Source organism: Drosophila biarmipes, chromosome 3L (genome assembly GCF_025231255.1).
Source record: "Drosophila biarmipes strain raj3 chromosome 3L, RU_DBia_V1.1, whole genome shotgun sequence".
Taxonomy (NCBI): domain Eukaryota; kingdom Metazoa; phylum Arthropoda; class Insecta; order Diptera; family Drosophilidae; genus Drosophila; species Drosophila biarmipes.
Genome location: NC_066613.1, coordinates 27119838 through 27145473, shown reverse-complemented (window position 1 = coordinate 27145473; position 25636 = coordinate 27119838). Strand labels below are relative to the sequence as shown.

The window sequence follows — 25636 nt, the reverse complement described above, 5'->3', positions numbered from 1 at the left end:
ACCAGTTTTTGAAAGGCAAATAAGACCACTTAATTTCGAGCTTATGTTTGTTTATTTACTATGATTTACGGGGCTTGGGTTCGGGCAATGGAAAAGTCGTCTACAACTAGATACGGGAGATAAGATCTAGTCCCGTCCCACCTTGTGCGTGGCCACCGGCTTGTCCACCCTGACCACCCTCTCGGCCACATTGAGGTACGCCTCGTACTCCACGATGTCCGGGGTGGTGTCGTAGTGGTAGTGGCCGCCCCAGTTCTCGAAGGAGAAGGAGTGGAAGTGCTGCAGGCGGAGGTCGAGGTCGTGCTCCTTGGTCACCAGGGTGCCCACGGCGTTAAGCTGGGCGGGCATCTCGTAGAACTTGAGCCACTCGTTGACCTCCTCGTCGCTGTTGATGGGCGTCTTGCTGAAGTCGCGCATCACGTGCTGGTGGGCAGCGCCCTTCTTGATCACGAAGATGCCGCCCAGACCCACCACCTTGTCGCCGTAGTGGTTCTCCAGGCCCTTGCGGATGCACTCGATGAAGTTCTGCTCGCCCGTGCGCTGCTTGGCGCTGACCTTCAGCACCTGGCCGGGCTTGCCCTGGCTGAGGAAGAGGTTCAGCAGCAGGGCGCAGCGGGGCTCCGAGTGGGGGATCTTCTCCAGCACGCACTCCTCCTGCGCTCCCCTCACGGTGGCCGTGTAGCTGCCGTTCGTGAGCTCGTCCTTCTCACTCACCGAGAGGTTGAAGATGCCCTCGCAGTTGGAGCCCCGGATGGGCCAGGGGCCGGCTCCTGCGCCCACCGCGAAGATCTTGCCGGGTCCCTGGATCTTCCTGGTGATCTCGGCGATGTTGTACAGCTTGTCGCGCTGCACCAGGGGCAGCAGGAAGGGCGGACCGCCGGCCTCCAGCAGGGTGGGCTTGCCGCCCAGCCCACTCTCCACCAGGCTGAACTGCTTGGCCTTCAGGTCCGGGCAGGGACCCACACTCACGTCCACCTGGGCGAAGTTGGCGGTCAGCGCACCCTGTATGACTGGAGAGCGGAGAGGAGACACCCATTAGAGCTTTATCTCGACCTCCATCTGGACGACACATAGCGAAAAGCTGCGCCAAAAGCTTTCGGCCCAATCATATGTTTTGCTTTGGATTGCTCAATGAAAACCGAAATAAAAACAGTACCGACCCAAAACCGGCTATGGAAAGTTCGGCACTGTTCTTCTGAAGGTCATTTGCACACGCCTCGGGGGCCCAAACGGCACGTATTGTTATCTCTGGGATCGCGGGTCTCGGCTCTAGAATCTCGAGTCTGGAACCTCTGGGAACTCGGCACTCACCGTTCTGCAGCTCCGACAATGGGGGCACGTACAGCGGCTTCTCCTCGAAGAGCAGTTGCTCTGTGCTCAGCTGGCTCTGGCTCATTCTGGCTGGAGGTGTGTCCTAGTTAGTCCGCTCCTTGGTTCTAATCTGGCCTGGTTCCGATTCAGGTTCCTGGGTTCCTTTCCCTCGCGCAGCCAAGAGTCTACCGCTCGCTAGATCGCTGCAAACACGACTGTCTGCTGAAACCAGATGGGGTCTCGTTTTTTAAAGTTCAGTGCTCGGCACCCGGTTGCCCTATAGTTAACATTGCTGGTCGGCTCGTACAGGGTGCACTCGCGATAAGATAAACTCTGCGCCGTATTTAGTTTAATTAGAGTCGGGATTCGAGTTCCTGAGGTTCTTCGGGGGGAGGCACAGTGGCACTCCACCAGCTCCCACGCCTAGTGCGCATGTCAGGAAGGCATGTTTGCGATGCGGTTAATTCAGTCACAGTAGCCCCTCCACTTAACGACCTAAGTCAACGCTAGCTTCCCACTTTTCCTGGTGTCGGGTGTCCAACAACTTTCCACTTCGTCGTCACTTTCACTGGAGGAAAGGTTCTGTAGGGCTAAAGCCCCTTATGAAAAGAGACCCTAAAATAACCGGTTGCTGCTCCATTTTATGACTCACATTTGCATATTCTTTGTAGAGCTGGCACCAAGAAAGTTGTTCTGGAAACTCGCTCTATAATTTATGCCTAATCAAAATGTTTTTCAAGCTGATTGATAACCGAAAATAAAGTACAGGGAGAGAAATAAAATTTATAATCGAAATGACGGAATTTCGAAGCAATCTTCAATATCTTTCACTCGGTATGATCTTAATATACTTCCAGCGAGCATTGATCAATGGGTATATCTAGAATAGCTGAGACTACAAAACCGTCACATATTTCCCCTGTGCAGTGGAAGTCCCTCCCGAGCACCTTCCACTGTGCCCCACTGATAAGTCCAGCCCTCTTTCGGCCGGTGTCCACTGATAGTGCCCGTGGTTGGGCCTGCGATCGTGTTTTGTCATTTAGCGGTCACGTTTACTACGTCAGTGGGCCGCCTCAGATAAGCTCTGTGTGGTTTCCACATAGCGCTTATAGATAGAGTGTAGTTCACTTCGGGTGTCTCTCGGGTCAAGCCGCAAGTGCTGGGCGTACTAATCCAGCAAGGGCGCTAATTTGATGTATGGCCGACTAATGACCTGCCGATCGGCTGGCCTGGATCTGTTCGGATGATAGATAGCGTGCCATTAGATGTGCCGAGAATGACGGCCTCCACGCCTCGCAGAGGAGCCATCTGGCTGTCCAGGATCATGTCCAAACTGGTCCACGCGATCCATCATTTCGCCAATGGCTGTATGGTTTATCATAATTACCAGCAGCCAGCCGAGGAGCCATCTACAGGCATTTGTTCTGGGGCGACCCCAATACCAAGTTTAAGAACTCGCTGCTGACCCGATTCCGCTGGCCACTTCACTTTTTTACTGCGCCATCCATTGGCAAACTGGTTGGGAGAACTGTGTCAGTTGCGATACTCGTCGCTGCATCCATGCACACTTCCAGCCTGCGAATGCCACTAACATGTGTTGTCTATGTCCCTGTCACATTAGGCAATGTTTGACGACGGCCGCCGATCCGCGACTTTGTAAGATGGGCAACCGCAGCAGCAGGGGCGTGGACATAACCGCCGAGGAGGGGGCCGCCGGCGAGGGCAACTCCAGGTTCAACACCCGTCGGCGCTACCAGCAGCACAAGCGGGAGTACTGCCTGCAGAACGAGTACCGCTCCAAGACCCTGCCCGCCCGCCACCCGCACCACTGCGATCCCCAGCAGAGCCAGCGGAAGCCCCAAGACACCCAGGAGCGCCTGGGCTCGAGCAGCTGCTTGGGAGCCGGCCAGAACGCGTCCAACAACGCAACACCGCACAATGGAGAGACGTCGAGGGTGCTGTTTCTGCTCTACTTGATACACCGCACCTGGAACGTGGTCATGGACACGATGGACTCACGCACCAAGAGGTAAGCTGCAGTCTGGCATCGATCTAGAAAGCGCTGTGGCGCTATGACACTGGCTTGAAGCTGATTGTTTAAAAAATAAAATATTTCTGATTGAACTGAAAGATTGAGAGTTTAAAGATTAAAAGATAGATTGTATTATAATCAAACAGGTAGCGAAGTAGGTAAATGTACTGGGTTAGCTAACCCACTTGAAAGCCAGAGTCATAACGCCCAAGCAAGTGTCATAACACCCTTACTAATGTGTGAGCCCCAGCAGTCGTTCGCAACGAGGGGAGTCCCCCCAGAAGGAGGCCCCCGTGGAGATCGAACTGCAGCCGCGACCCCTCGACGAGGAGTGCTCCATTGGCATCACCGACTTGGACGCCTCCTCGTTCTGCTCCCAGTACTCCGGCTGCAGCTGCAGCTACTGCGACGTGGGCACGACCGGGACGCAGACGAATGTCTACAGCTCCATTGGCGACGACTACTCCCTGGACTCCATGTACGAGACGGGAAACTCTGTTGTTGACAGGTGAGCAGAAAGAAACACTGACTAAGATTAAGTATACGCCACGGCAGCCAGCTTTTGTCAGCAGTGAATTTGTTGCATACTTTCCGGCTGTAGCGAAGCCAAAACTTTATACGCAACATAAAAGTGTTGCCTGCATTTCGGCTGAATATCGTATCGTATATCGTATCGTATTACAGCCAAAGAAATAATCTGCTTAGCTGGTTTTATTGATATTTATTACAAAAAGCGTATGCCCATTTATTCAAATTGATTTATCTATCTTCAATTGCAATTCGTGGCCGTCTTTTAAAATTCTGCACCATATTTACAATATAATCTTGCTCTAAACATCAGAAAAAATAGTTTCGAGGAAAGGATGGTATCCTTTCATATTATAAGCTAACGCAGATATGTGCTATCTGTAAAGTCCAGGGGGATTCCCATACTGCCTATTTGATACTGATATGACTTAAGAATTCTTATTTGACACAACATTATCGGATCTAATATAATGGAATTACCTACGAGTCCCAACTATCTCCATTGAAATTCATTATCTATTATATTAAGGAGTGCTAGGATTCGCCTCTGCTTAAAAGGCTGGCACATAGACCCTTTAGGCTGTGCTAAATTGGCATGCCTTAATTAAAATAACCGCTCGCTGCGCAGAAATGGAGTTGGTATCAGTAAACGTGTGGGTGATAACCCGCTATCAGCCGAGGATTTGGCTATAAAAACGCGAGGCACTCCCTGTTCCGACATCAGTTTTCAAAAATTGTCAACATGAAGGCTTTCTTCGTTTTGGTTGCCCTGGCCTGTGCCGCCCCAGCCTTTGCCCGCACCATGGACCGTTGCTCCCTGGCCCGCGAGATGTCCAACCTGGGCGTTCCCCGCGACCAGCTGGACAAGTGGACCTGCATCGCCGAGCACGAGAGCTCCTACCGCACCGGCGTGGTGGGTCCCGAGAACTGGAACGGCTCCAACGACTACGGCATCTTCCAGATCAACGACTACTACTGGTGCGCTCCCCCCAGCGGTCGCTTCTCCTACAACGAGTGCGGCACCAGCTGCAACGCCCTCCTGAGCGACGACATCACCAGCTCCGTCCGCTGTGCCCAGAAGGTGCTCAGCCAGCAGGGATGGTCCGCCTGGTCCACCTGGCACTACTGCAGCGGATGGCTGCCGTCCATCGATGACTGCTTCTAAGCCGATTCTGACCACGAATAAAATGATTGCATGAAACACCTCTCCTTAGTACTTTCCATTGAAACTATGTGGCAGTAGAGTCTTCATAATATTTTTAAAATTTACTGAAACCCCCTTAGGGTCTTGCAAAGTCCCAGCTCTTGGCATATATCAGCCAACTATTTTTCCATAACGACCCCTACCGTAAGCCACTTGTAAACATTAATTTCGATTTCTTGGTAAGAACATTCGCCCTGCTAAATCGCGCTCGATTCTAATGGGCTCTGGATAGGCACATTGCGACTAATCACAGTTTGTGGTCGTGCTCCGAGAACCAAAGCGAAGATTCCCCCAGGCGCCTGGCCGTCTTCATTAATTCGGAGGTGTGCAGTTGCTACCGTTGCGCGCAAGCGGGGTCTTATAAAGGGGGTCTTATACAGCCGGTCGGCGGGAGAGCTCGCTCTCTTCTCCGCACTCTGGTTCGTGTGCGACTGCGACTTCGGTTTTTAAACTCGTCTTGGGTTCAGGCCAAGTCTTCGGCTTGGGATCAGTTGGTGCGTGACTTTGGCTCGAGACAGACGTGTAGAGCGCAGAAAGCGGGCTTGAATCTCGGATTTGGCTGGCAATTGGACGATCGATGGCTTAGCTAGACGGTCCCAGAGGTCTAGCCAAGTTCAGTCGACAGATCGATCATCGCGAGGCAACCAAGGAGGGTCCTCCGAGCCGGAACGGTAGTGAACTCCCCTTTCGAGCGCCTCTCAGCGTCGAGTGTCGCTGGCGATTACGCGATATGAATTTTCCTATTGTGTATTCTCGGAAGAAACGAGTTTGATTGGATAGAAAAGTGCGGTATTGGCACCCGGGCCCCTGCAGCATCGCCCAGCCCCAACCCCTCCGCTCTTGGGCCAACAGCATCGCGAGTGGAGTGCATTCTGCTGCTAACGGTAAAACGAGTACTGGACCCGGCTGGAACTGGCCCCAACTGGCCTATTGCAGCATCCACCATAATAACAAGAGTGGTTCTTGCTCCGCGCTAATCTCATCTCCTCGATTTATGCCCCCCGTTCGATGACGCCGCAAAGTGCAGTGCGGACGCTAGTTGGCCCCACTGGATCCCGACCATCGTCGTCGTAGAATTTGAGAACGTTCTGCAGTGGCCCAATTCGGAATCGGGTCAATAAGCTGTACCTGGATTTCGGAGCCTGGACTGGAACCCGGGTTCTCCGGCGAGGACAGGCAAAATAGGTAAGCCAGTTTTCCCCACCGAGCCAACTAAGTCAGAGGGTCAGGCTCTCATTAACTTCGCTCGCTCGGCCGACCGACTTGGTCAAGATCTAGATGGGACATGCCTCTGGTTTTTTGGGCCTCGTATGCTAATGGGCCCCGACTTTCTTTCTCCTCTGCTGCCCAAACCTAGATATGTAAGTCCCCGTGTGGGCAGCTCTGACATTGAACTGAGACGCCCACACAGCCATCACCAGCTCGAGAGAAACTCTCGAGAAGTCGAGGAAGAGAAAGAAGAACCCGAGAAAAAATGAGACGCGGTGCGTGTGCGTTATAAAAGCATGAAAACAAATTACGTTTAACTGTACTCATGGAAAATTGAAGTGAAAATTGAATTGGCAGCGGCACGAGACCTCAAAGTCCCCGGAGCAGCCCCAATCCGAGCAACAATGCCACTTTGTCCAGATGCGAGAAGACAGAGAAGAGGCCACAAAAGAAACCAGCTTGTAAATAAATAAGTAACAGTCATAGCGACTCAGGCGCAGGCCCAAAAAGCGACTGAAAAACGAAAAAGCGAGTGTATGCCGGGCTACAGAAAATCTGTTCCGGTCTGATTTAACAATTGTTAAACAGCTTATGCATTGGCCACGGTCTGGAGGTCCGAGGTCCGAAGGGAGGAGTAGGTGCTCCCCACACGCAACCCAGCGAATGGCCAACTTACTTTCAGCCTTGCCCGAAAAAGAAAAGAAATTTCTTTCTTCACGCGATCAGACATTCTTTTCGGCACCTCCTTCTGCATTGGCTTAGTCTTCCTTCTTCGAAAAGCGCTTTAGAGCCGCATTAGCCGGGCCATCAGCAGATGTTGGACACCTTGACGGGCCCTGACAAATGAAGCAATTGTCGGATTGGGATTGGGATTGGGTAACCGCACTGGGGCAATAATGGAACGGCGGGCCCTGAGCTCCGGGCCCTTTGTTGGACCCCAGCTAATTGGAGCCAATGGGCCAGGGGCCATAATTGCGATCAGAGGCCAATTGGCCAGGCAAACAGACCGCCGCACCACATCACAAAAGCTGCTTCCTCCGATTTGCATCCGTCCAGAGCAGGTGGACCCACCTGACGTCAACTGCCAACTGCCGGGGATTCACCAGCGAATTTTCGTAACACTTCATTCATATTATCGAATGCTCCAGCCGAATTATCAATATGGGCTGATTTCGAAGCGATTCCTTTCGACACGTCCAGATTAAAATACTCCAGAGATAACACCCTGGCTAGATAATTTTCCGGCTATAAAAGCGCCCTGCTTTCCGGGATCCCACATCAGTCTCAATCATGAAGGCCTTCATCGTTCTGGTTGCCCTGGCCTGTGCCGCCCCAGCCTTTGCCCGCACCATGGACCGTTGCTCCCTGGCCCGCGAGATGTCCAACCTGGGCGTCCCCCGCGACCAGCTGGACAAGTGGACCTGCATCGCCGAGCACGAGAGCTCCTACCGCACCGGCGTGGTGGGTCCCGAGAACTGGAACGGCTCCAACGACTACGGCATCTTCCAGATCAACGACTACTACTGGTGCGCTCCCCCCAGCGGTCGCTTCTCCTACAACGAGTGCGGCACCAGCTGCAACGCCCTCCTGAGCGACGACATCACCAGCTCCGTCCGTTGTGCCCAGAAGGTGCTCAGCCAGCAGGGATGGTCCGCCTGGTCCACCTGGCACTACTGCAGCGGATGGCTTCCGTCCATCGATGACTGCTTCTAAACTGATTTTGACCGCGAATAAAATGATTGCATAAAATAAGTTATCCTTCTCTTTCTATATACCATTCTTTAGATAGATCTAAAAAGTAAGACTACTTTTGTCTTCATAAAAAACATCTAGACCACTATCTCTATTTCATCATTCACTCTCAAGAGTATTTTCTTCTTGATTTTCGGAACATTTCTTCTCGAACTATAAGTCCCGGTCATTGACTTCAAAAGCGATCGAAGTCTTTTCAAATTAAGTCAAAATAATCTATATAAAGGGTTGTGATCGTTGGTTCCCTCTTTTGTGGACATATGATTTTTAGCTACTAGGGCTCTGCCGCCACACGCATAGTATGCAACAGCAGTCGGACAAACGTAGAGTAAATCACTTACAGAGGCAAATGGTTAACTTAATTTTATAACTATCCCTGATACAAACAATCCCGAAAATCACTGGGGAAAAGATCTCAGATCGTTTCGCTGATTCGCAATAAAGACGAACTAAAGCTTAATTCCTTTGTTTTGACCAGCTTTCTCCTAATTTTGATATCTTCCAAGCCACAATTGTTCCCTAAGGCCATAAAATTCGAATTCGTTTAATAATCGCCTATCGTGAGCTCAATTCCGAGGCGGCCCTAGGCTCAAAAATTTGTATAATCGTTATGACATTATGGTATTTGCCGATTTTTAAGTTCTCTCGCGCTGGAGACGGAAGTTTGCATTATTCGCCAGTAGTTTTGTTGTATACATTTAAATTTAGAGTCATTGAGCCACCAGTTTGACTGGTTCGGGCCTCAAGTCGAAGCTGATTGGAATTATAATGAATTTGTCTGCGATTGCATTTTATTTGGCTTTGACCCGCTGTCATTTTTTAGCTGTCTGTCAGGCGAAGCATTAAGTTTACTTTCTACCGGAGAAAAGATATATATTTTATGCTGTGCTGGCTGTGCTAAAGTTTCTAGCCGCGCGCTGATATTTATGGCTCTATCAGTAAGATAGGCAATCTTAAATTAGGCATATTCTGTTCAGATTGGAAAGTATTTCAAACAAACGAAGTAATTAAAAATCAAGCTAAAAATAGATTTATCATATTAAAAGTGAAATCTCCAAGAAAGGCACACCAAACGCTCCCCTAATTCGAGAAGAAACGTTCTTAGGATCAAGAGGAAAATGCTCTTAGAGAAAAGATAGGAGTACTCTTCAGGAAGGAAGGACTAAGAAGGATAACTCGTTTTAAGCAATCATTTTATTCGTGGTCAAATCGGCTTAGAAGCAGTCATCGATGGACGGCAGCCATCCGCTGCAGTAGTGCCAGGTGGACCAGGCGGACCATCCCTGCTGGCTGAGCACCTTCTGGGCACAGCGGACGGAGCTGGTGATGTCGTCGCTCAGGAGGGCGTTGCAGCTGGTGCCGCACTCGTTGTAGGAGAAGCGACCGCTGGGGGGAGCGCACCAGTAGTAGTCGTTGATCTGGAAGATGCCGTAGTCGTTGGAGCCGTTCCAGTTCTCGGGACCCACCACGCCGGTGCGGTAGGAGCTCTCGTGCTCGGCGATGCAGGTCCACTTGTCCAGCTGGTCGCGGGGAACGCCCAGGTTGGACATCTCCCTGGCCAGGGAGCAACGGTCCATGGTGCGGGCAAAGGCTGGGGCGGCACAGGCCAGGGCAACCAGAACGATGAAGGCCTTCATTTTGATTTGAATACCAAAGTAAACTGATGGCGAGGTCCTCGCAGCGGGCGCTTTTATCCCATTCGCAAGGAACCTTATCACTCAAAGCATAGAAGCACTTGAGTTGTGATTGAGTGATAAGCGTATTGGGCTGTCAATGGCTCTTCATTTGGCGATGAAAATGTAATGATAGGGATCCAAAGGGTTCCGAATGGACAGCCTTATCAGCATGGTTTGTTTACAAATTCCTCTGACGCCGGCCATTTTTATCTCATGTGATGGTAATTACCTCAAGTGGGATGGGGAACTGTTAACCCCGGGGAAGAACAGCTATAGCCATGGCGGCCTCTTACCTTTGGAGATTCTTGGCCATTATCCTAACAGTTCTCAAGTCGAAGTTTGGCTGACAATTAGCGACGATCGGTATGGAAATGAGGTTTAATTGGCCTGGGTCGATTGTAAGCTCCACGGGCGCAGAGTTCCGAGGCGAACTCATGCATATGCAATGAGGTCTGGTCTGGTGGTCAGAAAATTCTTGCTGGTCAGAACTGTTAGGTGACACACTTCGGGGACAGAGAAAAGCCATTAGTTATTCAGCGGCGACTCTATAAATCAGCAAAAAGTAAAAGTGATAAGCATTCTCCGCCGACAAAAGAATCGACCACTCATCTTGAAGACAGAGCGCTCCACTCGCTCACAAATTAGCATTAATTTATGAATTCATCTATAATTCATGGGACTCTAAGAAGGTCACGCTGGCAGGCTGGAGAGCCCTAACAAACTGAATAGAGCTCCCCCCTCCACGAAAAATACCTCTGCAGTAGCCCTTCGTCATTTGTCTTTGCTTTTAGCCACACGCGAAAGGTTAACAACTTTCTTGGCATCGCAGAAATCCGTGGAAATGTGGGCCCCTGCTCAGCCGCCTGGAGATTCAGGCCCACTCGTAACCCCAAGGAGTACCGCTAAAGGCCCCTCCTCCCAGTCGCGAATGGGGTTAATGTAACAGCCCGCAGTTTGCATACTTGTGGCCGGGTCGTTAGTCAGAGGCGGGGAGTCAGGCCTGAAGATGGAGTCGGTACTTGAGTCCGACTCCATCCGCCGAGAAAGCCATGTGCAGCCAGGTTGTTGTGACTGCTGATGATGTGTGGTAGCCTTGGGGCTCTGAAGAGCCAGTGGTTTTACGATTGAACGCACGCCCGTTACAAGAGATGTGCCAGCCCGCACCAAATAGAGTTCTTTCAGGTCTTTCGGCCTAAGCTCTGAGCCTCTCAATACCTAGACACAGCTCACTCAAGAGCTCCGAAGTGGGCTTCTGCCCACTGCAGACTCTTCGTAATTGCCCACCTCACAGGTAGCGGAGATGCTAACAAGGTTAATGGCTGGAAAAAGACCGCGTTTAAGCTGAAAAATGAACACAACTTGCTCTAAAACCCAAGGGCCTGCCCGAGATGAGGCTAATCTAGTTAAACTAAACGGCCATACTCTTATGTTTTTCGAAAGGAGCGGCTTCAGACCATTTAGACCATTTAGTAGTAGCTGATAAGTAGTCTGGCCTTTTGAATGGCCAGTTATTAAATGTCTCGTGTGCACTTGCGATAAGGAAAGTGCCTGGGAGCACTTGAGGTACTAACATTGTGGGGATGTGCTGGCTGAGATAATGCGGCCCTATAAAAGCACTGTCTACTCTCCCTTTCGGCATCAGTTTCAATTGGAATCATGAAGGCCTTCTTCGTTTTGGTTGCCCTGGCTTGTGCCGCCCCAGCCTTTGCCCGCACCATGGACCGTTGCTCCCTGGCCAGGGAGATGTCCAACCTGGGCGTTCCCCGCGACCAGCTGGACAAGTGGACCTGCATCGCCGAGCACGAGAGCTCCTACCGCACCGGCGTGGTGGGTCCCGAGAACTGGAACGGCTCCAACGACTACGGCATCTTCCAGATCAACGACTACTACTGGTGCGCTCCTCCCAGCGGCCGCTTCTCCTACAACGAGTGCGGCACCAGCTGCAACGCCCTCCTGAGCGACGACATCACCAGCTCCGTCCGCTGTGCCCAGAAGGTGCTCAGCCAGCAGGGATGGTCCGCCTGGTCCACCTGGCACTACTGCAGCGGATGGCTGCCGTCCATCGATGACTGCTTCTAAGCCGACCTTTGTCCTGAATAAATATATTTCACAAAACCGAATCCCCAAACCGTATGTTCTTTAAAAAAGCAGAAGGTTGGACATCAATTAGGAGTTGATTAGGGTTACAAGTAAAAATTCTTTATTTATACTCTCAACTCTCTAAATTGGGTAACTGGAAGTTCCCTTAAAAGACATTTCAGTTCTGAATTTAAATTTCTCCAAACATTTTCTCTTTTACAACCCAAAATATAGCATGTTGATCTTTACGATTGATGACTTTGCGAAGGTTCACTTTCTAAGTTGTTGAATAGAATTTTATTGGAATTCGCTAATCAACTTGAAAGTATCGCCCTAGCAAAACAAAAGCCATAAATATATGTAAGCAAAAAATAAATATTTTCAAAACAAACAAAATTATAAGCTTTGGCTTGCCATAAAATCAGCTAGTCGCTTTTTGCAGCGTTTTCCCCAAAGAAAGTAAACTCGTAGCGCCGACTGTCAGCGGGTCAAAGTCAAAAACTAACCCCACCTAGGTTAACTCATTATAATTCCATTCAACTTGGACTTGTCTTTCGACGGAGTCCCAAACCAAACCAGTCAAACTGGTGTCTCTTGAGCGCAGAACGCGGCAATGATAATTTTAAATTTAAATATAACTGGCTCAGAGCCAAACTTCCGACTCATGTACTTGAAAACTGCCAAGCTATAAAAACAATAATGTCATACCGATTATAGAAATGACTACAAGCCTGGGGCGTCCACGAAAAATATAAAAAAATGTGCACACGTTTTGCAATTATTTGTCGATTGGAATCTCGTTGCCTTGGGTGTAATTCGGATTTTCAGCTGAGAGAAAGTGAAATCCGAAAGATCAACAATGCATTTCTTCCTTGAATCATCTTCATTTGAAATTTGCCAGCATAGAAACAGCATTAAGTGAATGCTTACAAGGCACAAATAATGAATAACATAAGTTAAAGAAATAAAAAAGAACAAGCCTAAGTGACATGGCCTATATATACTTTTTATAAATAATAGGTTACAGACCGTCTAGAAGAGATCGTATAAAATGATAGATAGCCAAATGTAGCCCTTGCATTTATCAATGAAAATATCTTGAAAAAATCCCCGAGCTACTCCTGCGCGTGCCTTTGTGGGTATCTTATCAATACGTTTTGGTTAAAGCCAAATGTTTAAATTTAAAAATAAACTTTGACTTTACTATCGATCATATTGCATATATTTTGTAAAGTCATGCTGTTGTAAGGAAGCGGTGTTGATATTGATTTTACCTAACAAACCATTACTTGATTATCATAGTTTGTTTATTCCAAAAATGAGAAAATACTGCGCAATACCATATCAGCTGATTAATCAGGACTAGACCCTTATTGAAAAAGGTAGCGCCATATCGGCCTACATGGGCGAGATAACTCTTTAACACGGAAGAATTCTGCGATAAAAGCTCCCGGCCTGACATGAAGGCTTTCTTTTACGGTCAATAAACTACAGATTTAAGCTAAAGATCTGCCTTGTTCTTCTGGTCTCTAAGAATTAGTCACTGAAGACCTCGATATATTAAGTCATTACATGTCACGCCTGCTTGGTTCTCAATCAACTTGGATTAAGTCCAAAGCTTTCCCCTGTTCTTTGGGATTACCTAAGCTGATACCCTTTAGTTCTTGATATATTAGGTCATTACAAGCCATGTTTGTTTGGTCTTGCTCAACAGCAGTGATCAGATATTCCTTTGTGTTCGTAGGGCAACAGTTCTGAACACTCCATGGGTTTCGAGATTCTTTGGCTGATTTTCTTTCTCCACACACTTTCTAAATCCAATGGGAGAAAATCGAAGAAAGAGCTGCGGCCCCTCCACCCTTCCACTGTTCGCCTCGCCACAGGCCGATGACTTTGAGCTGGACCGGTCAATGAATTCTTAATGTAGCCACCGACCAGCACAGTGGGCAATAAATTACACAAGTGCCCGTCTCTCACTCTGGTGATAAACGTACTTCGACTTCTTAGAACGGGAACGGCACCCAGAGACTGGCCAAAGGAAGTGGAAAGGTGGAAACGCACCGACCAAGACCCTCTGCTGAGCAAGTGCTGTGGGACTGATCGGCTGAGGAGCAGCCTAAGACAAAGCAGGAAACCAAAGACCGGAAAATTATACTCGTACCTCTCCTGGTTTCCTATGGCGGAGAAAGGGGGCACACTGAGTGTTTCCTATAATCTGAGCACATTAGCACAAGTCGGGCCTGGAAGTGCATAAGTAATTGCCCCCGGGTTGAGGTTCGCCGCCCTCTGGAGCGACATTGCGTGGGTCAGGCTAAAACAATTGCTGGAAGTCACTGTAGCGTTAAGTTATGATGGTCCACAGATAACCGCCCGACGTTGGAACCGACATATCTTACCGCACTGTGGCTCGGCTTGTGGCCCATCTAATTGGTCTGGATGGCAGTAGATGACGACTGCAGGAGTCGGGAGAAGGTGCTTGGGAAACGGGTTACTGGATACAGACCTTAATGAATACCCTTTGGGAAGTGCGAACTTCTGTGGGTGTACTGAGTTTCAAGAGATTCATAAGGAAGATAGAACGGATCAGCTTGGATAAACTAAAGAGGGGAAATATAGTTCTGGGTCAACTGATATTTGTAAGAAACTTAGGAAAATGTTGAAGTCATGGGTCATATAGTTCTGAACAAATCTTAAGATATTAGAAAATCTGAGAGATATTTACTGATAGTAGAAAGTCTGAAATCTGGAAGTGGGCTGTCCGAAAACCAACCGATTTCCATTCGAGATAACTCCGCGTAATTAAATTATCAATGGTGCCCCTCAGGCCGACGTATCTTCGGCAATTTTCCACTTGGCGTATGGTCACGGAACCGATGCCTCAAATTGCACAAATCGCTTGGTCCGATAGTGGATATCTCTGAAAAGCGCCGGGGGTTTACCTTTATCAGCGCACGAGCTCCTTGATATTCCCCCAAAAAGAATGGAAGAAGTCAAATTCTGATCGTCATCGTCGCAGTTGGCTTCCCCGTTTAGCGGAGTCAACAGTGTGTGGACGAGATTACCTGGGATCGGTTGAGTGATCTGGAATGTTCTGCGCGAAAGCTGGACAGGATCTGATTACCAGACATGTGACCACAGTCGTTGTGACTTCCAGGCACGGTGAGTCTTCTGTGGGTGCTCAGGCCCTGGCTGAACTTGCACAATCCCCAAACGATCGCATTACTACTTTCCGCCCGGTTAGGTTAACATGATCTTCAGCAGCCATTGTCAATGGCAGGCCAACTGCGTCGTCAGCTAGTGACACCTGCTCTGGCCCCCGGTTTGAGCCACTTTCGGCACCAATTACCTGTCGCAAACGCGGCTCACAAATTATAGACATTTCTCTGCGACAGCACCGAAACGCAACTGTGTCAAAAGGCAAGCTCCAGAGACTCGCAGACCCCGCTGCGATATAGTTTCAACGAAACATAAACCCTAATTATATTATTTGACAGCTGGGGCCTGCTGATACATAACCTCAGGCGGGCAGGCCCACTGCCATCTGCGGCCCAAGAGTCCCAGTGAAAACTGTAATGAGCGGTGGAAAATCTGTTCCCAAAAACAAAAACCCACTGAAGAAAACCATTTTAATTTGGAGTCAAGCGCGAAGCCGTCAAGCATGACAGTCGGCGGAACACTGGGGAAAAATTCGGCTAGGATAGGGAACAGTTTTTGCAGACTAAAATTCATCAGAGTTTTGCAGTCTACGAAATAAAAGAAAAGCTAAGAGATTGAACTATCTTTTAAAGCTTTCTAAAGGTAGGCAATAATATATTGGACTTTGTTATACGCAATGAATCCGTCAGAATCCTGTATTTAAAATATACTGCTGCATACTTTCAGACACCCCTATTATAGATTATTAAAACGCTTTTGCTTTCTGTGATTTCTTTTCGATTTTTCTTTAAAATATCTTTAAAAATTAAAAAAAAAGAAAATCTTTATGGTATTGGTAATGCTTTTCTCTCTCTGCACTATCCAGAGCACAATCAAAAGATGACAAGAGTCGGAGATGGGCGATGCCATCTCGAATCGTAGCTCAAGGGAGCTGACAGCTTTGGGAAATCTGTTCGGGATCTCTTGGAGAGATCTCTGACAGCTGAAAAGTGGCCACATTTCTCTCCGGCTTTGTCGGTTGCTAAATTCTCCTAATAGTTTTATCTCATTCGGCCCGGTGAGTGTGGGTAAATTTCAGCCGAGACCGGAGACAAATGGCAAACAACACAGAAATGCAAATGGCGAGGAGAGAAATGGAACTGCCATGAGAACTTTTGCCTGTCAGCGGTGACTTAATCTCTGGCATCATCGTCGGCGAATGAATGCCACCACGTAAACCCACATCCGATCCCAAAGACTGGCTTTCAGATAGTCAGATCTTGGCCATATATCTTTTCGTGTGTCTCAGCGGCTTGTGTAACAATTTGGCAAGGTGTCGGCTTGAGGCGAGAAGAGAAACTTTCACATTTCCACGGAATTTTCTTAATTCTGCTTAATTTCATGAGCTGTCCGAAATGGTGTTGGCCGAGAACACGCCTTGATTGGGAAAGTTTGCGGTGGCTAGAAAACCCTGGTACGTGGCCTATGTTTTCTAATCCAATTCAAGGAATGTCATTCAACCGACACCCTTGAGAATAGCGCTACAAATTAATACATTAGGCTCTGGGCTCCCCGACTCGAACTTGTCTTTGCCTTTTAGCCGACTTTTTGCCATCTGGCCAGGCCTAAACGAACTCTAAATGGCAAAGTTGATCTGCAGCGATTAGCCGCAAATGGCAATCCCATAGACCTACATCATGTCTCTGCTCTGCCGTAGATGTAATTGAGTCGAAATTGTTTTCGATCCGAGCCAAAGTCCGTTGGCACTTGCCACCAGAGACATTAAGGCTCTTCAACGAGGCTGAAATATATGTACCAGCATGGCGGGCATGATAAATAAACGCCACGATAACGGCGACTTTTCATACGTAATTTGTTTTATGCCTGGAAATTAAATTAACTTGTTTACCAGCCAATTGCCATTTACCATTTGCTATTTGCTGAAGCTCCGCTTCGCCGGCCTGCAGTGATGTCTAATAGATTTCAGCCGCTTTGGCCGGGCCAACTGTCATAATGACTCTGTTATGTGGGGCCATTATATAAAATTTCACTTTTCGCCGCCCGTCGGGCCAAAAAGGCTCTCCTATTTCCATTTGGAGACAGTTTTGCAATGGCCAAGAGACCACCAGCCAAATGCACTCGAGGGAAATGTGTTTTTAAGTATGGGAAAATCGAAAAAATGAATGAGATTTTAGATCCTGGCAGATAGATTAAACCTTTGGAATGGCCACAGACGAAGAACATAAATGATATTTTCTTTAAAAAATATTTGCAATGTACTTTAAAGAAACTCTTTTTTTAATGTTAAGTTAGATAAAGCTCTTCTTTTTGGGTTAAACTTGTTCTGGGTGGATTAAGATCTGACAGATTTTAGAAGCAATCATTGATCGAGGGCAGGGAGCCGCTGCAGTACTTCCAGGTGGACCATGCGGTCCACCCCTGCTGGCGCAGCACCTTCTGGGCACATCTCACGGAGTTGGTGATGTCATCGGTCAGCAGGGCGTTGCAACTGAGACCGCACTCGTTGTAGGAAAAGCGACCGTCGGCCGGCTTGCACCAGTACTTGTTGTTGATCTGGAAGATGCCGTAGTCCTTGGATCCGTTCGAGTTGGCTGGACCCACCACGCCTGTGCGGTACGAGCTCTCGTGCTGGGCAATGCAGGTCCACTTGTCCAGCTGGTCCCGGGGAACCCCCAGATTGGCCATCTCCCTGGCCAGGGAGCAGCGGTCCATCGTTCGGGCCTGGGAGGCGACTGCTGCCAGAGCGACTACGAAAATCACAAGGAAGGCCTTCATTTTGCCCACAGCAAGATGCAATTATTCACTGATCGTTCCATCTTCGGGATCGAAATATTTATACCCAAGAAGAGAGCTCTCCAGTCGTCGCAGTTGATTCAATATTGTAGAACTACTACTCGGAAAGAGCAATCAGTACTATTTACCCATCATTAGAGGGGCAAATAAGGTGGCTTTCTCATACAATGCCGCCAGTTAAATCCACTCTTCCGTAACATTAAATGTTCCATAAAGTATATAGATGCAGCAAACATATTCCAGATTTTTGGGTGGCTTCTATCATCTGCATTCAGAAGAACAGTCATCTGAGAAATCATATTTCTGTTCTTTTGAAGCAGTATAATAAGTAATGTCTTTAAAAAAAGAAATGTAACTTGTATTCTTTGGATTACCCACGTCAACCTATCTTTTGTTTACAACTCTACCCGCTCAAAACACTTTAAACACTTATAAATCGAATAATCTCCATGCCCAGCAAAAGGCACTTCGAGTGGCATACCCCCAAAAATATACGGAAGCGTTTAGCGTCCAGATATGGCAGTTCCCTCAGTTTCTTCGCACTCGAGCAGACAATCTGCGCGCATTGAATAAGTCGGAATAAAGCGTATCTCAGGTCTTTGTGCGTAAGAGATCCATTCGCCACAAGTTAGCTGCTTGAAGTCTGTCTTCCATCAGCAATCCGAAATATTTATCTCTAATACAGTAGGCATTGTGTTGTCTTGGTGGGTCCCTGCTCACGCAACTCGGGTGGGGTTGCATGTGGGGGCTAATTATTCAACGTTATTCATTGTGCGGCATTCGAGGCATTCGAGTCTGGAAATTGCAATACAGCGGGCTGCGGCTCTTTCTCTCGGCCCAGACGAATTCCCATCCCCAAGTTTAATGTCCGACTTTGAGGTGGAGTTGGGAATCGCGGGCCTAATGGCGAAACAGCTCCACTTGACTGCAGCTATTAGCCCCCGGTGGTGGTCTGGTTTACGGCCGGTCCGAAGCTGTGATTAATCATATGGATTACCACTGGGCGGTTCCAGAGCCCATCTTACTTTTCGGCCACCCGAACTAAACGGGCCCCAATGGGAGCCCCTTCTAAGCCAATTCATCGCCATTGTTGATATAACAGCAATTATGCTAATCAGTTGGAAGGCGCGTCGAGGTCTCTACCTTTCTCCTGCATTCAATGAACTTCAACAGCCGAGCGATGATGAAATACGGTTAACACTTACATTCAAGGGGGTTGGTGGTGATAGTGGCTTATCAGTCGAAAGCTCTGCGACCTCCATTGGGTTGGCGAAAAGCCTAAAACTATGCAGCACTCGCAGAGGACTGGGTTCTTTGTGTTCTTTGAGATGGAACCCTCTGTTGCACCCGCTCGGCTGACAGGTTGCTTTGCACCGCATTTAAGTATTTAAGTCAGTTAACCTTAATTATATATCCACCTTCGAGTGTTCTAGGCCCAAAGACAGATAGCCATAAGACAGTTGGGGGTCTAGTTTTGCATAAATACCCGGGGCAGAAGTCGAGCAAGTCAAAGAGTTTTGTTCAAACAATTCGACATGAAGGCCTTCTTTGCTCTGGTGGTTCTGGCCATTGCCGCTCCTGCTCTGGCAGGTCGTACCTTGGATCGGTGCTCCCTGGCCCGTGAAATGTCCAACCTGGGCGTTCCCCGAGACCAGCTGGACAAGTGGACCTGCATCGCCCAGCACGAGAGCGACTACCGCACCTGGGTGGTGGGACCGGCCAACTCCGACGGCTCCAACGACTACGGCATCTTCCAGATCAACGATCTGTACTGGTGCCAGGCCGATGGTCGCTTCTCCTACAACGAGTGCGGCACCAGCTGCAATGCCCTCCTGAGCGACGACATCACCAACTCCGTCCGCTGTGCCCAGAAGGTGCTCAGCCAGCAGGGATGGTCCGCCTGGGCCGTCTGGCACTACTGCAGCGGATGGCTGCCGTCCATCGATGAGTGCTTCTAAGCTGATTTCGACCACCAACTACAATAAAACGATTGCAAAAACCCAGTGCTTTTTTTCCTAGAATAGCTCAGCCCCTATTCCGCCGCCACACAAACAGTGTGCAAAAGGTATCAGCACACAATGTACAAGAATGTATCTCATGCCGAAATCTTCATAGAGAAAGGAATCCATACGAGCATACAATATTAATTTTATGTAGGATTTATGAAAAAGTTCGTTATGGGGAAAGTTATAAGATTTAAGAATTTTGTGTTTTTTAATTTTTTAAGAGGAAGACCTTCTAAGACCGGAAAACATTCATTAGATTAATAAGTGACAGATTTTAGAAATAGTGACCCCGATCTTTTATTAAGATTTCGACATCAAAGCCCTTTACTTATACAAAACTTATCATATTTATTGTTCATCACCTTATTCTCTATGGAACTAAATAGTCTTCCCTTTCTTTTCTTATCAATTTAAAAGCGCCCCGAAGACTATGTCTTTCTGCTCAATTCAATGAACTTGAAAACCCAAATATAAACAAAATTCAAGGTAGTTGATAAAGACTTATCACCAGTTAAAATCCTAGTGACTTATAACAATGTTATGAAGCCTAAAACTATGCAGCACTTCCAGAGCTCTCGTTTATTTGTGTTTTTTGAGATTAAACCTTTTGATGTACCCGTTTTGCTGATAAAATACTTTGTTTTATTTTTAGTTGTTTTGCCATTCATTGAATTATTTAAATCTCTAAACTTGTGGCTTTTAATTATATTTCTATCTCTGAGTGTTTAGAATCTGAACTTTAGAACTCAAGAGCTGATAGGCCGAAGAATGTTAGAGGATGATTTTCCATAAATACCAATGGCAGAAGCTCAGTTACTCAGACAGTTTTGTTTAAACAACTCGACATGAAGGCTTTCTTTGCTCTGGTAGTCTTGGCTATTGCCGCTCCTGCTCTGGCAGGTCGTACCCTGGACCGGTGCTCCCTGGCCCGTGAGATGTCCGACCTGGGAGTTCCCCGTGACCAGCTGGACAAGTGGACCTGCATCGCCCAGCACGAGAGCGACTACCGCACCTGGGTGGTGGGACCGGCCAACTCCGACGGCTCCAACGACTACGGCATCTTCCAGATCAACGATCTGTACTGGTGCCAGGCCGACGGCCGCTTCTCCTACAACGAGTGCGGCCTGAGCTGCAATTCCCTCCTGTCGGACGACATCACCAACTCCGTCCGCTGTGCCCAGAAGGTGCTCAGCCAGCAGGGATGGTCCGCCTGGTCCGTCTGGCACTACTGCAGCGGATGGTTGCCGTCCATCGATGAGTGCTTCTAAACTGATTTTGGCCACGAATAAAATGACTATACAGCAATCCTTTGCCGCTTTAAAATTCAGAGTTGAAAATCCACTGCGCCTAGAACAGGTTGGGAACTATAAAGTCTTTGAAAGATAGGTCTTTTAAAAATTGAATTAAATATGGGATTTCTCAGAAACCTTAAGTTTTCCATCGTATCATTACCCACGACCATCTCGGTCAAAATAAAGTCAGTTGGACATCCACCGCAACTAATGGAGAGCACTCTTTGGAGCCATTAGCCCGGGGTGCCATTTCACGGCTTATCAATTCCAGTTTTGTGGAGCAGTTTTCAATTTCTGCCTCACAAATTGATTTATGCAAATTTGAGAGCTCGCACCCCGCCTCCTGGTTTCTGTTTTGAGTGATCTTTCAACACGGTTCGCGCGGCCGTCGAGGCTTCAGTTTTGAGTTTCTCCTGTCTGCGGCCAATGGCTGCTGACATTGATCGAAGTGTTTTTGTGTCTGGCTGCTGTGGGAACCGCATCTCCACGGTAACCCCAGTCAGTCGGGCTGCCAGCTGGAGGTGCGTGAGGGGTACGAGGCACCAGGCACACCTGACGAAAGAATCGAAGCAGACCCACTCCCCGGCATAGCTGAGCATCCGCGGTACGTGACTGATTGGAACTGATTGATACTGACTGGGCTGGGTAGAGCAGAGTTGGGTCGAGGTAACCCACCTGAGTGGCACGTCATAACCGCCCGAGCACAATGGCATATGCGATTTGCATAGCCACATGTGGACCGTTAACCCCTCATTGTGGTTTAACGGCACTCGGGTCCCGAGAGAGGGAACTTCAGCCCATGAAGTTATGATCAGCTCGTCTGGCTGGCTAGTCAGTCAGTGAAAGTGTCTTATTCCTAGCACATTAAAATGCAAATTTTCATTGAAGGCAGAAACCGAAATTGAAATACAAATCAGCGACTGTCACAGATCAAAATCGCGTTCGATTGGATCGCTCGGTGGTGGCTAGGAAACAGGCCTGCAGCCCACTTGCCAGACGCCTCTTTGCGATCTGGGTGTCGTTGACAGCGGATATACGCAAAGGCACCTGTCCCGAGCCAGAGACACCGCAGAAACCACCTCAAAACCCAACCCCGACTCCGACTGCAGATAAGCCTCGGCTCGAAATGTTCAATAAACTTAACGGCTTGTTTTTCCGGTGCGTTACGTGGTGGCGACCCAAACTCCAGCTCCCAGCTCCAGCTACCAACCACTTTTTATAAACATATATGCAAATTCAAGTTCTCCCATGTCAAGCACGTACATTAATTGACTCCACCCGATTGGTTTTCCCCTTCCAATTAACGCAGCAACAGCTCGACACTGCAGCGACACCATCCTCCGCATCCAACGCATCCTCGTCACCCGGGACAGCCGCACCTCCACCAGATGGCCCCCAGCGTGTGCGAAATGGCCGGCCAGGGTCAAAGCAGTCAGATGCCCCCGCAGAAGGCAGGCGGATCCCATAGCTCGGGCACCAACAAGTGCGGAGCCAGCAGTCTCAACGGATCCCTGGCCTCCTACAAGATAGGCGGCTCCGAGCAGAGCTGGCCCCAAGCACCAGTCTACAGCAAGGTAATTTGTAATCTTAACTGCCATATTAAGGAGACATTCTATAAGAGGGAAGAGAAGACGTAGAAAACAACTTGATCTAAACATGTAAAACACAAAATCTAAATTCGAAAATAATCTTTTACAAAATGTGTATTGCAGGAGAACCAACGTCCGCCTGTCTACAATCCGGAGGACTACGTGCACTCGCTGAGGAAGTTCATCAAGGCCAGCAGTTCGGCCAAGAAGCTGACCATCTACGATGTGAGCACGGGTCCGAGTGCCAAGGAAGAGGCCTCCCGGTCGGCCACCCTGCCAGCCAAACACTCGGAGTACAAGTAGGGATTGGATCTTGAAATCCTACTAGCCAACTCCTTAATCCTCCCCTTAATCCCTGTAGGTCTCCCATTCCTTCTCCGCCAGAAAATGACAGAGAGATGTCCCTGCGCCAGTTTGGCTCTATCACAGACTTGCTCACCAAGTTGAGGGCTGATCTGCGGGTCTCCTTTCCCAGGTGAGCGTGATAATTACCCTATCCATCTCCGTTCCTTACAAAGTTTCCTTCCAGCTTTGTCCAGGAGTTTGTGTGCACTCCTGCTGATGGCATCAGCCACTTGCTGGAGGTCCTGCGCGCCATTCAAATGGCCCAGGCCAGCAATGCCCCTGCTCCCTTGCCAGGAGCCAGCAGTTCCCTGGCCCTGACCAGGAATCCCCAGAGCTATCAGCGGCGTGCTCTGCTGGATGAGCTGTCTTGCCTGTGAGTTTCATCCCTATCAAAGTCATCTTAAGAAAATGTCCTAATACATAATCCCCTCCAGGCAATGTCTAAGTATCTGTTGCTCACGATCCCTGGATGCCATAGCCCGTTTGGGGAACACTCCCGTGGGTCTCATGCCCCTGGCTTCCTCGGCCACGGGTCAGGGCATCCGAGCCCGCATCCTGGCCCTCCAGCTGCTCGCCTCCGCCTGCGATCGCCAGCCCTTCGGCGGCGGCAGTGGTGGTCAGAAGATTGCCTCGGCGGGTCACACGGCCGTGTCGGATGCCATGTCAACGTTGCGGCTGAGATGCAGTGAACCGGTGCGCTTTCGCCTGCTGGTGGGCATTCTGAACAGCGGCGGTGGATCTGGGGAGCTGCAGTGTGCGGGTGTTAAGTAGGGAAATCGTCTGGAGAAATCACGAACAGACTGCTAACTTTACTTAATCTTCTACAGATTTCTCAACACCTTTATTGAGAGCGCCGTGAGCGTCCAGCAGCGTCTATACATCCAGGCGGAGCTTTTCCAGGCAGGATTGGATGCCAGCACTTTGGCCAGGACCATATCATCCTCATCCCCATGGTTGGATGCCTTGAAGATCGAGGTGAAGCGCTTCAACGAACTGCACATAGATGTGGACCAGATGATTACCCAGGCCAGGGATGCGGAGCGTGTGCGTAGCCAAATGGTAATCCTGGAGCGAAGGGTGCAGATCCTGCACGAGGAAAAGGCCGTGCTGACCTCCATGGAGCGACGTCTTCAAGAACGCTGTGCCGAGCTCCAGCGCGAGATCTTCCGCCTCCAGGGCAACCAGCAACAGTCCAAATTCAAACCGGTGGAGTCTTCCTCCGGCCACCAGCCGGTGGCCCTTCCCCGGCAGGTGCCTCCGCCCAAGAAAAACAAGCAGAGCAGTTCGGAGCACGAGGACGAGGGCATCAGCAGTTCGGAGACGGGGGCCTCCCTCAGTCCAGTGCCCATTTTGGTCCTTCCCTCCAAGGCGAAGCAGTCGCGAAAGGTCGTGCCGGAGGAGGATGAGGATGACGCGGCCACTATTGAGGATGTGATCGAGGAGCTGGACAACATTGTGAGCGAGGCGGAAAAGCAGATCAGCAGCCAGGCAAGCAGTGTATCCCGCTCAAAGATGCGCCACAATCGATCAGTGGAGAAGGATATTGTCCCGGTCAACATTGTACCACAGCCTCCGAGGAAATCCCGATCCCTGGCCCACCTGGTGGCACGCACCGATTGCTCCGATCAGGAGGGTTCGGACTATGGCATGGTCCTGCACCAGCCAGGAGATCCCGCTGCCGCGGAGCGATTGGCCGCCATGCAGAGCTTCTTCGACGAGGTAGACTACGATGCTCCGGAAACGGATCAGCCGGCGGCCTACCAAATGGACTCACCCACGCCCGATATGCCGGAGGCGAATGCCACGGCCACGGCGTACAATGCCAGCACGAACCGGGAGCTCCTGGATGTGATCATGAACGCGCGGCACGACGAGCACGATCCCACCATGCAGGCCCTGAGGAAGAGTGCCCAGGATACGGCGCCGGTGACGACGATTCCCCACCACCCGGTGAAGGTCAAGGCCCCGGCTCCTCCTCCGCCCACGCCGCCGGCCCAGCAATTTAACGGGGTCTTCTTCATGACCGGCATGAACACTCCGCAGAAGTATCCCAAGCCCGACATCTCGGCCGCCCTGCAGGCCAGAAGGGTCACCAAGAACGTGGAGCGCCTGGAGGCGGCCTTCGCCTCCGCCCATCCCGAAGCGCTGAATGAGGCGGCCATCGGAAGGGAGAAGTCGCGCAGCAACCAGCAGATATACTTCACCAGCAACCTGGCCATGCGGATGCACGATCACTCGGGATTCGGCCTTCCGAATGGTGGACAGATCCAGGGTCCCACCATGCGGTCGCGATCCCACACCCAGGGATCCATGTCCAAGGTCACGGACCTGCCCTCCGGCCTCTACTAAAAGATACTCGAAAGACATCTCCAGCTTCTGTGCAATAGCAATCCACTCCTAGGTTACGACAGCCCATCAGATCAGCGTATTTATAGATCATTTAAATCTACCCATATGTTATAAACAAGTTTCTTACGCAACATCTCAATATAACTGCAACCCAGACTAGGTTTACGGTGGCAGCTTCAACCGGGTATCTAGTTGATAAGTCTAGTTCCGTAGTTCATGTCTAGCCTAATTGATTATTTTTCTTCGAATAAAGTTTTTAAACTAAAGTTGTACGGTTGTTTTTGTGGCAGCGTCGGACCAGGCAGAGCTTATCTA

At 49.4% G+C, this 25636-nt stretch overlaps 9 protein-coding genes across 12 annotated transcripts; 6 read left to right on the top strand and 3 right to left on the bottom strand.

Annotated features, from left to right (window-relative positions):
* Positions 1-33: 33 nt before the first annotated feature.
* On the bottom strand, positions 34-1544 carry LOC108029172 (ester hydrolase C11orf54 homolog). The gene is made up of 2 exons (XM_017101323.3): positions 1312-1544; positions 34-1010 (listed from the first exon to the last, which is right to left on the bottom strand). The coding sequence occupies exons 1-2, from the start codon at positions 1394-1396 to the stop codon at positions 127-129; spliced, it is 969 nt and encodes a 322-aa protein (XP_016956812.1). The 5' UTR covers positions 1397-1544; the 3' UTR covers positions 34-126.
* A 1388-nt stretch (positions 1545-2932) lies between these two features.
* Positions 2933-25587, top strand: LOC108029160 (uncharacterized). 4 transcript variants are annotated; one of them, XM_044094750.2, is made up of 8 exons: positions 2933-3340; positions 3597-3851; positions 22348-22612; positions 22751-22926; positions 22989-23102; positions 23157-23345; positions 23407-23739; positions 23800-25587. In XM_044094750.2, exons 1-8 carry the CDS (start codon positions 2973-2975, stop codon positions 25319-25321), a joined length of 3222 nt encoding a protein of 1073 aa, XP_043950685.1. In that variant the 5' UTR covers positions 2933-2972; the 3' UTR covers positions 25322-25587. The 4 variants fall into 4 exon arrangements, with proteins under 4 accessions (XP_043950685.1, XP_016956800.1, XP_050741953.1 ...); XM_017101311.2 differs by lacking the exons at positions 2933-3340; positions 3597-3851 and adding exons at positions 5580-5959; positions 6103-6260; XM_050885996.1 differs by lacking the exons at positions 2933-3340; positions 3597-3851 and adding an exon at positions 5580-6260 and having other exon boundaries at positions 22354-22612.
* On the top strand, positions 4536-5074 carry LOC108027792 (lysozyme A/C-like; the record flags this gene model as incomplete). The annotated part of the gene is made up of 1 exon (XM_017099364.2): positions 4536-5074. A coding segment is annotated over one exon (501 nt), but the record flags the coding sequence as incomplete, so codon positions are not given.
* Positions 7556-8034, top strand: LOC108029216 (lysozyme A/C). The gene has a single exon (XM_017101410.3). It carries the CDS (start codon positions 7575-7577, stop codon positions 7995-7997), a length of 423 nt encoding a protein of 140 aa, XP_016956899.1. The 5' UTR covers positions 7556-7574; the 3' UTR covers positions 7998-8034.
* Positions 9213-9695, bottom strand: LOC108029210 (lysozyme A/C). The gene has a single exon (XM_017101397.3). It carries the CDS (start codon positions 9671-9673, stop codon positions 9251-9253), a length of 423 nt encoding a protein of 140 aa, XP_016956886.1. The 5' UTR covers positions 9674-9695; the 3' UTR covers positions 9213-9250.
* On the top strand, positions 11354-11832 carry LOC108029236 (lysozyme A/C-like). The gene has a single exon (XM_017101433.3). It carries the CDS (start codon positions 11369-11371, stop codon positions 11789-11791), a length of 423 nt encoding a protein of 140 aa, XP_016956922.1. The 5' UTR covers positions 11354-11368; the 3' UTR covers positions 11792-11832.
* LOC108029203 (lysozyme P) lies at positions 17204-17762 on the bottom strand. The gene has a single exon (XM_017101383.3). It carries the CDS (start codon positions 17720-17722, stop codon positions 17297-17299), a length of 426 nt encoding a protein of 141 aa, XP_016956872.1. The 5' UTR covers positions 17723-17762; the 3' UTR covers positions 17204-17296.
* Positions 19165-19698, top strand: LOC108029246 (lysozyme S-like). The gene has a single exon (XM_017101444.3). It carries the CDS (start codon positions 19276-19278, stop codon positions 19696-19698), a length of 423 nt encoding a protein of 140 aa, XP_016956933.1. The 5' UTR covers positions 19165-19275.
* On the top strand, positions 20583-22338 carry LOC108029225 (lysozyme S). Its single transcript, XM_050885998.1, has one exon. It carries the CDS (start codon positions 20592-20594, stop codon positions 21012-21014), a length of 423 nt encoding a protein of 140 aa, XP_050741955.1. The 5' UTR covers positions 20583-20591; the 3' UTR covers positions 21015-22338.
* Positions 25588-25636: the final 49 nt, after the last annotated feature.

Coding starts and splice junctions, on each gene's coding strand:
- LOC108029160 (XM_044094750.2), top strand. CDS start 2,973: ATGGGCAACCGCAGCAGCAGGGGCGTGGACATAACCGCCGAGGAGGGG. Junction 22,927..22,988: donor GCCAAACACTCGGAGTACAA/GTAGGGATTGGA, acceptor TAATCCCTGTAG/GTCTCCCATTCCTTCTCCGC. Junction 23,740..23,799: donor CTGCAGTGTGCGGGTGTTAA/GTAGGGAAATCG, acceptor AATCTTCTACAG/ATTTCTCAACACCTTTATTG.
- LOC108029225 (XM_050885998.1), top strand. CDS start 20,592: ATGAAGGCTTTCTTTGCTCTGGTAGTCTTGGCTATTGCCGCTCCTGCT.
- LOC108029216 (XM_017101410.3), top strand. CDS start 7,575: ATGAAGGCCTTCATCGTTCTGGTTGCCCTGGCCTGTGCCGCCCCAGCC.
- LOC108029210 (XM_017101397.3), bottom strand. CDS start 9,673: ATGAAGGCCTTCATCGTTCTGGTTGCCCTGGCCTGTGCCGCCCCAGCC.
- LOC108029172 (XM_017101323.3), bottom strand. CDS start 1,396: ATGAGCCAGAGCCAGCTGAGCACAGAGCAACTGCTCTTCGAGGAGAAG. Junction 1,011..1,311: donor ATTGTCGGAGCTGCAGAACG/GTGAGTGCCGAG, acceptor TCCGCTCTCCAG/TCATACAGGGTGCGCTGACC.
- LOC108029236 (XM_017101433.3), top strand. CDS start 11,369: ATGAAGGCCTTCTTCGTTTTGGTTGCCCTGGCTTGTGCCGCCCCAGCC.
- LOC108029246 (XM_017101444.3), top strand. CDS start 19,276: ATGAAGGCCTTCTTTGCTCTGGTGGTTCTGGCCATTGCCGCTCCTGCT.
- LOC108029203 (XM_017101383.3), bottom strand. CDS start 17,722: ATGAAGGCCTTCCTTGTGATTTTCGTAGTCGCTCTGGCAGCAGTCGCC.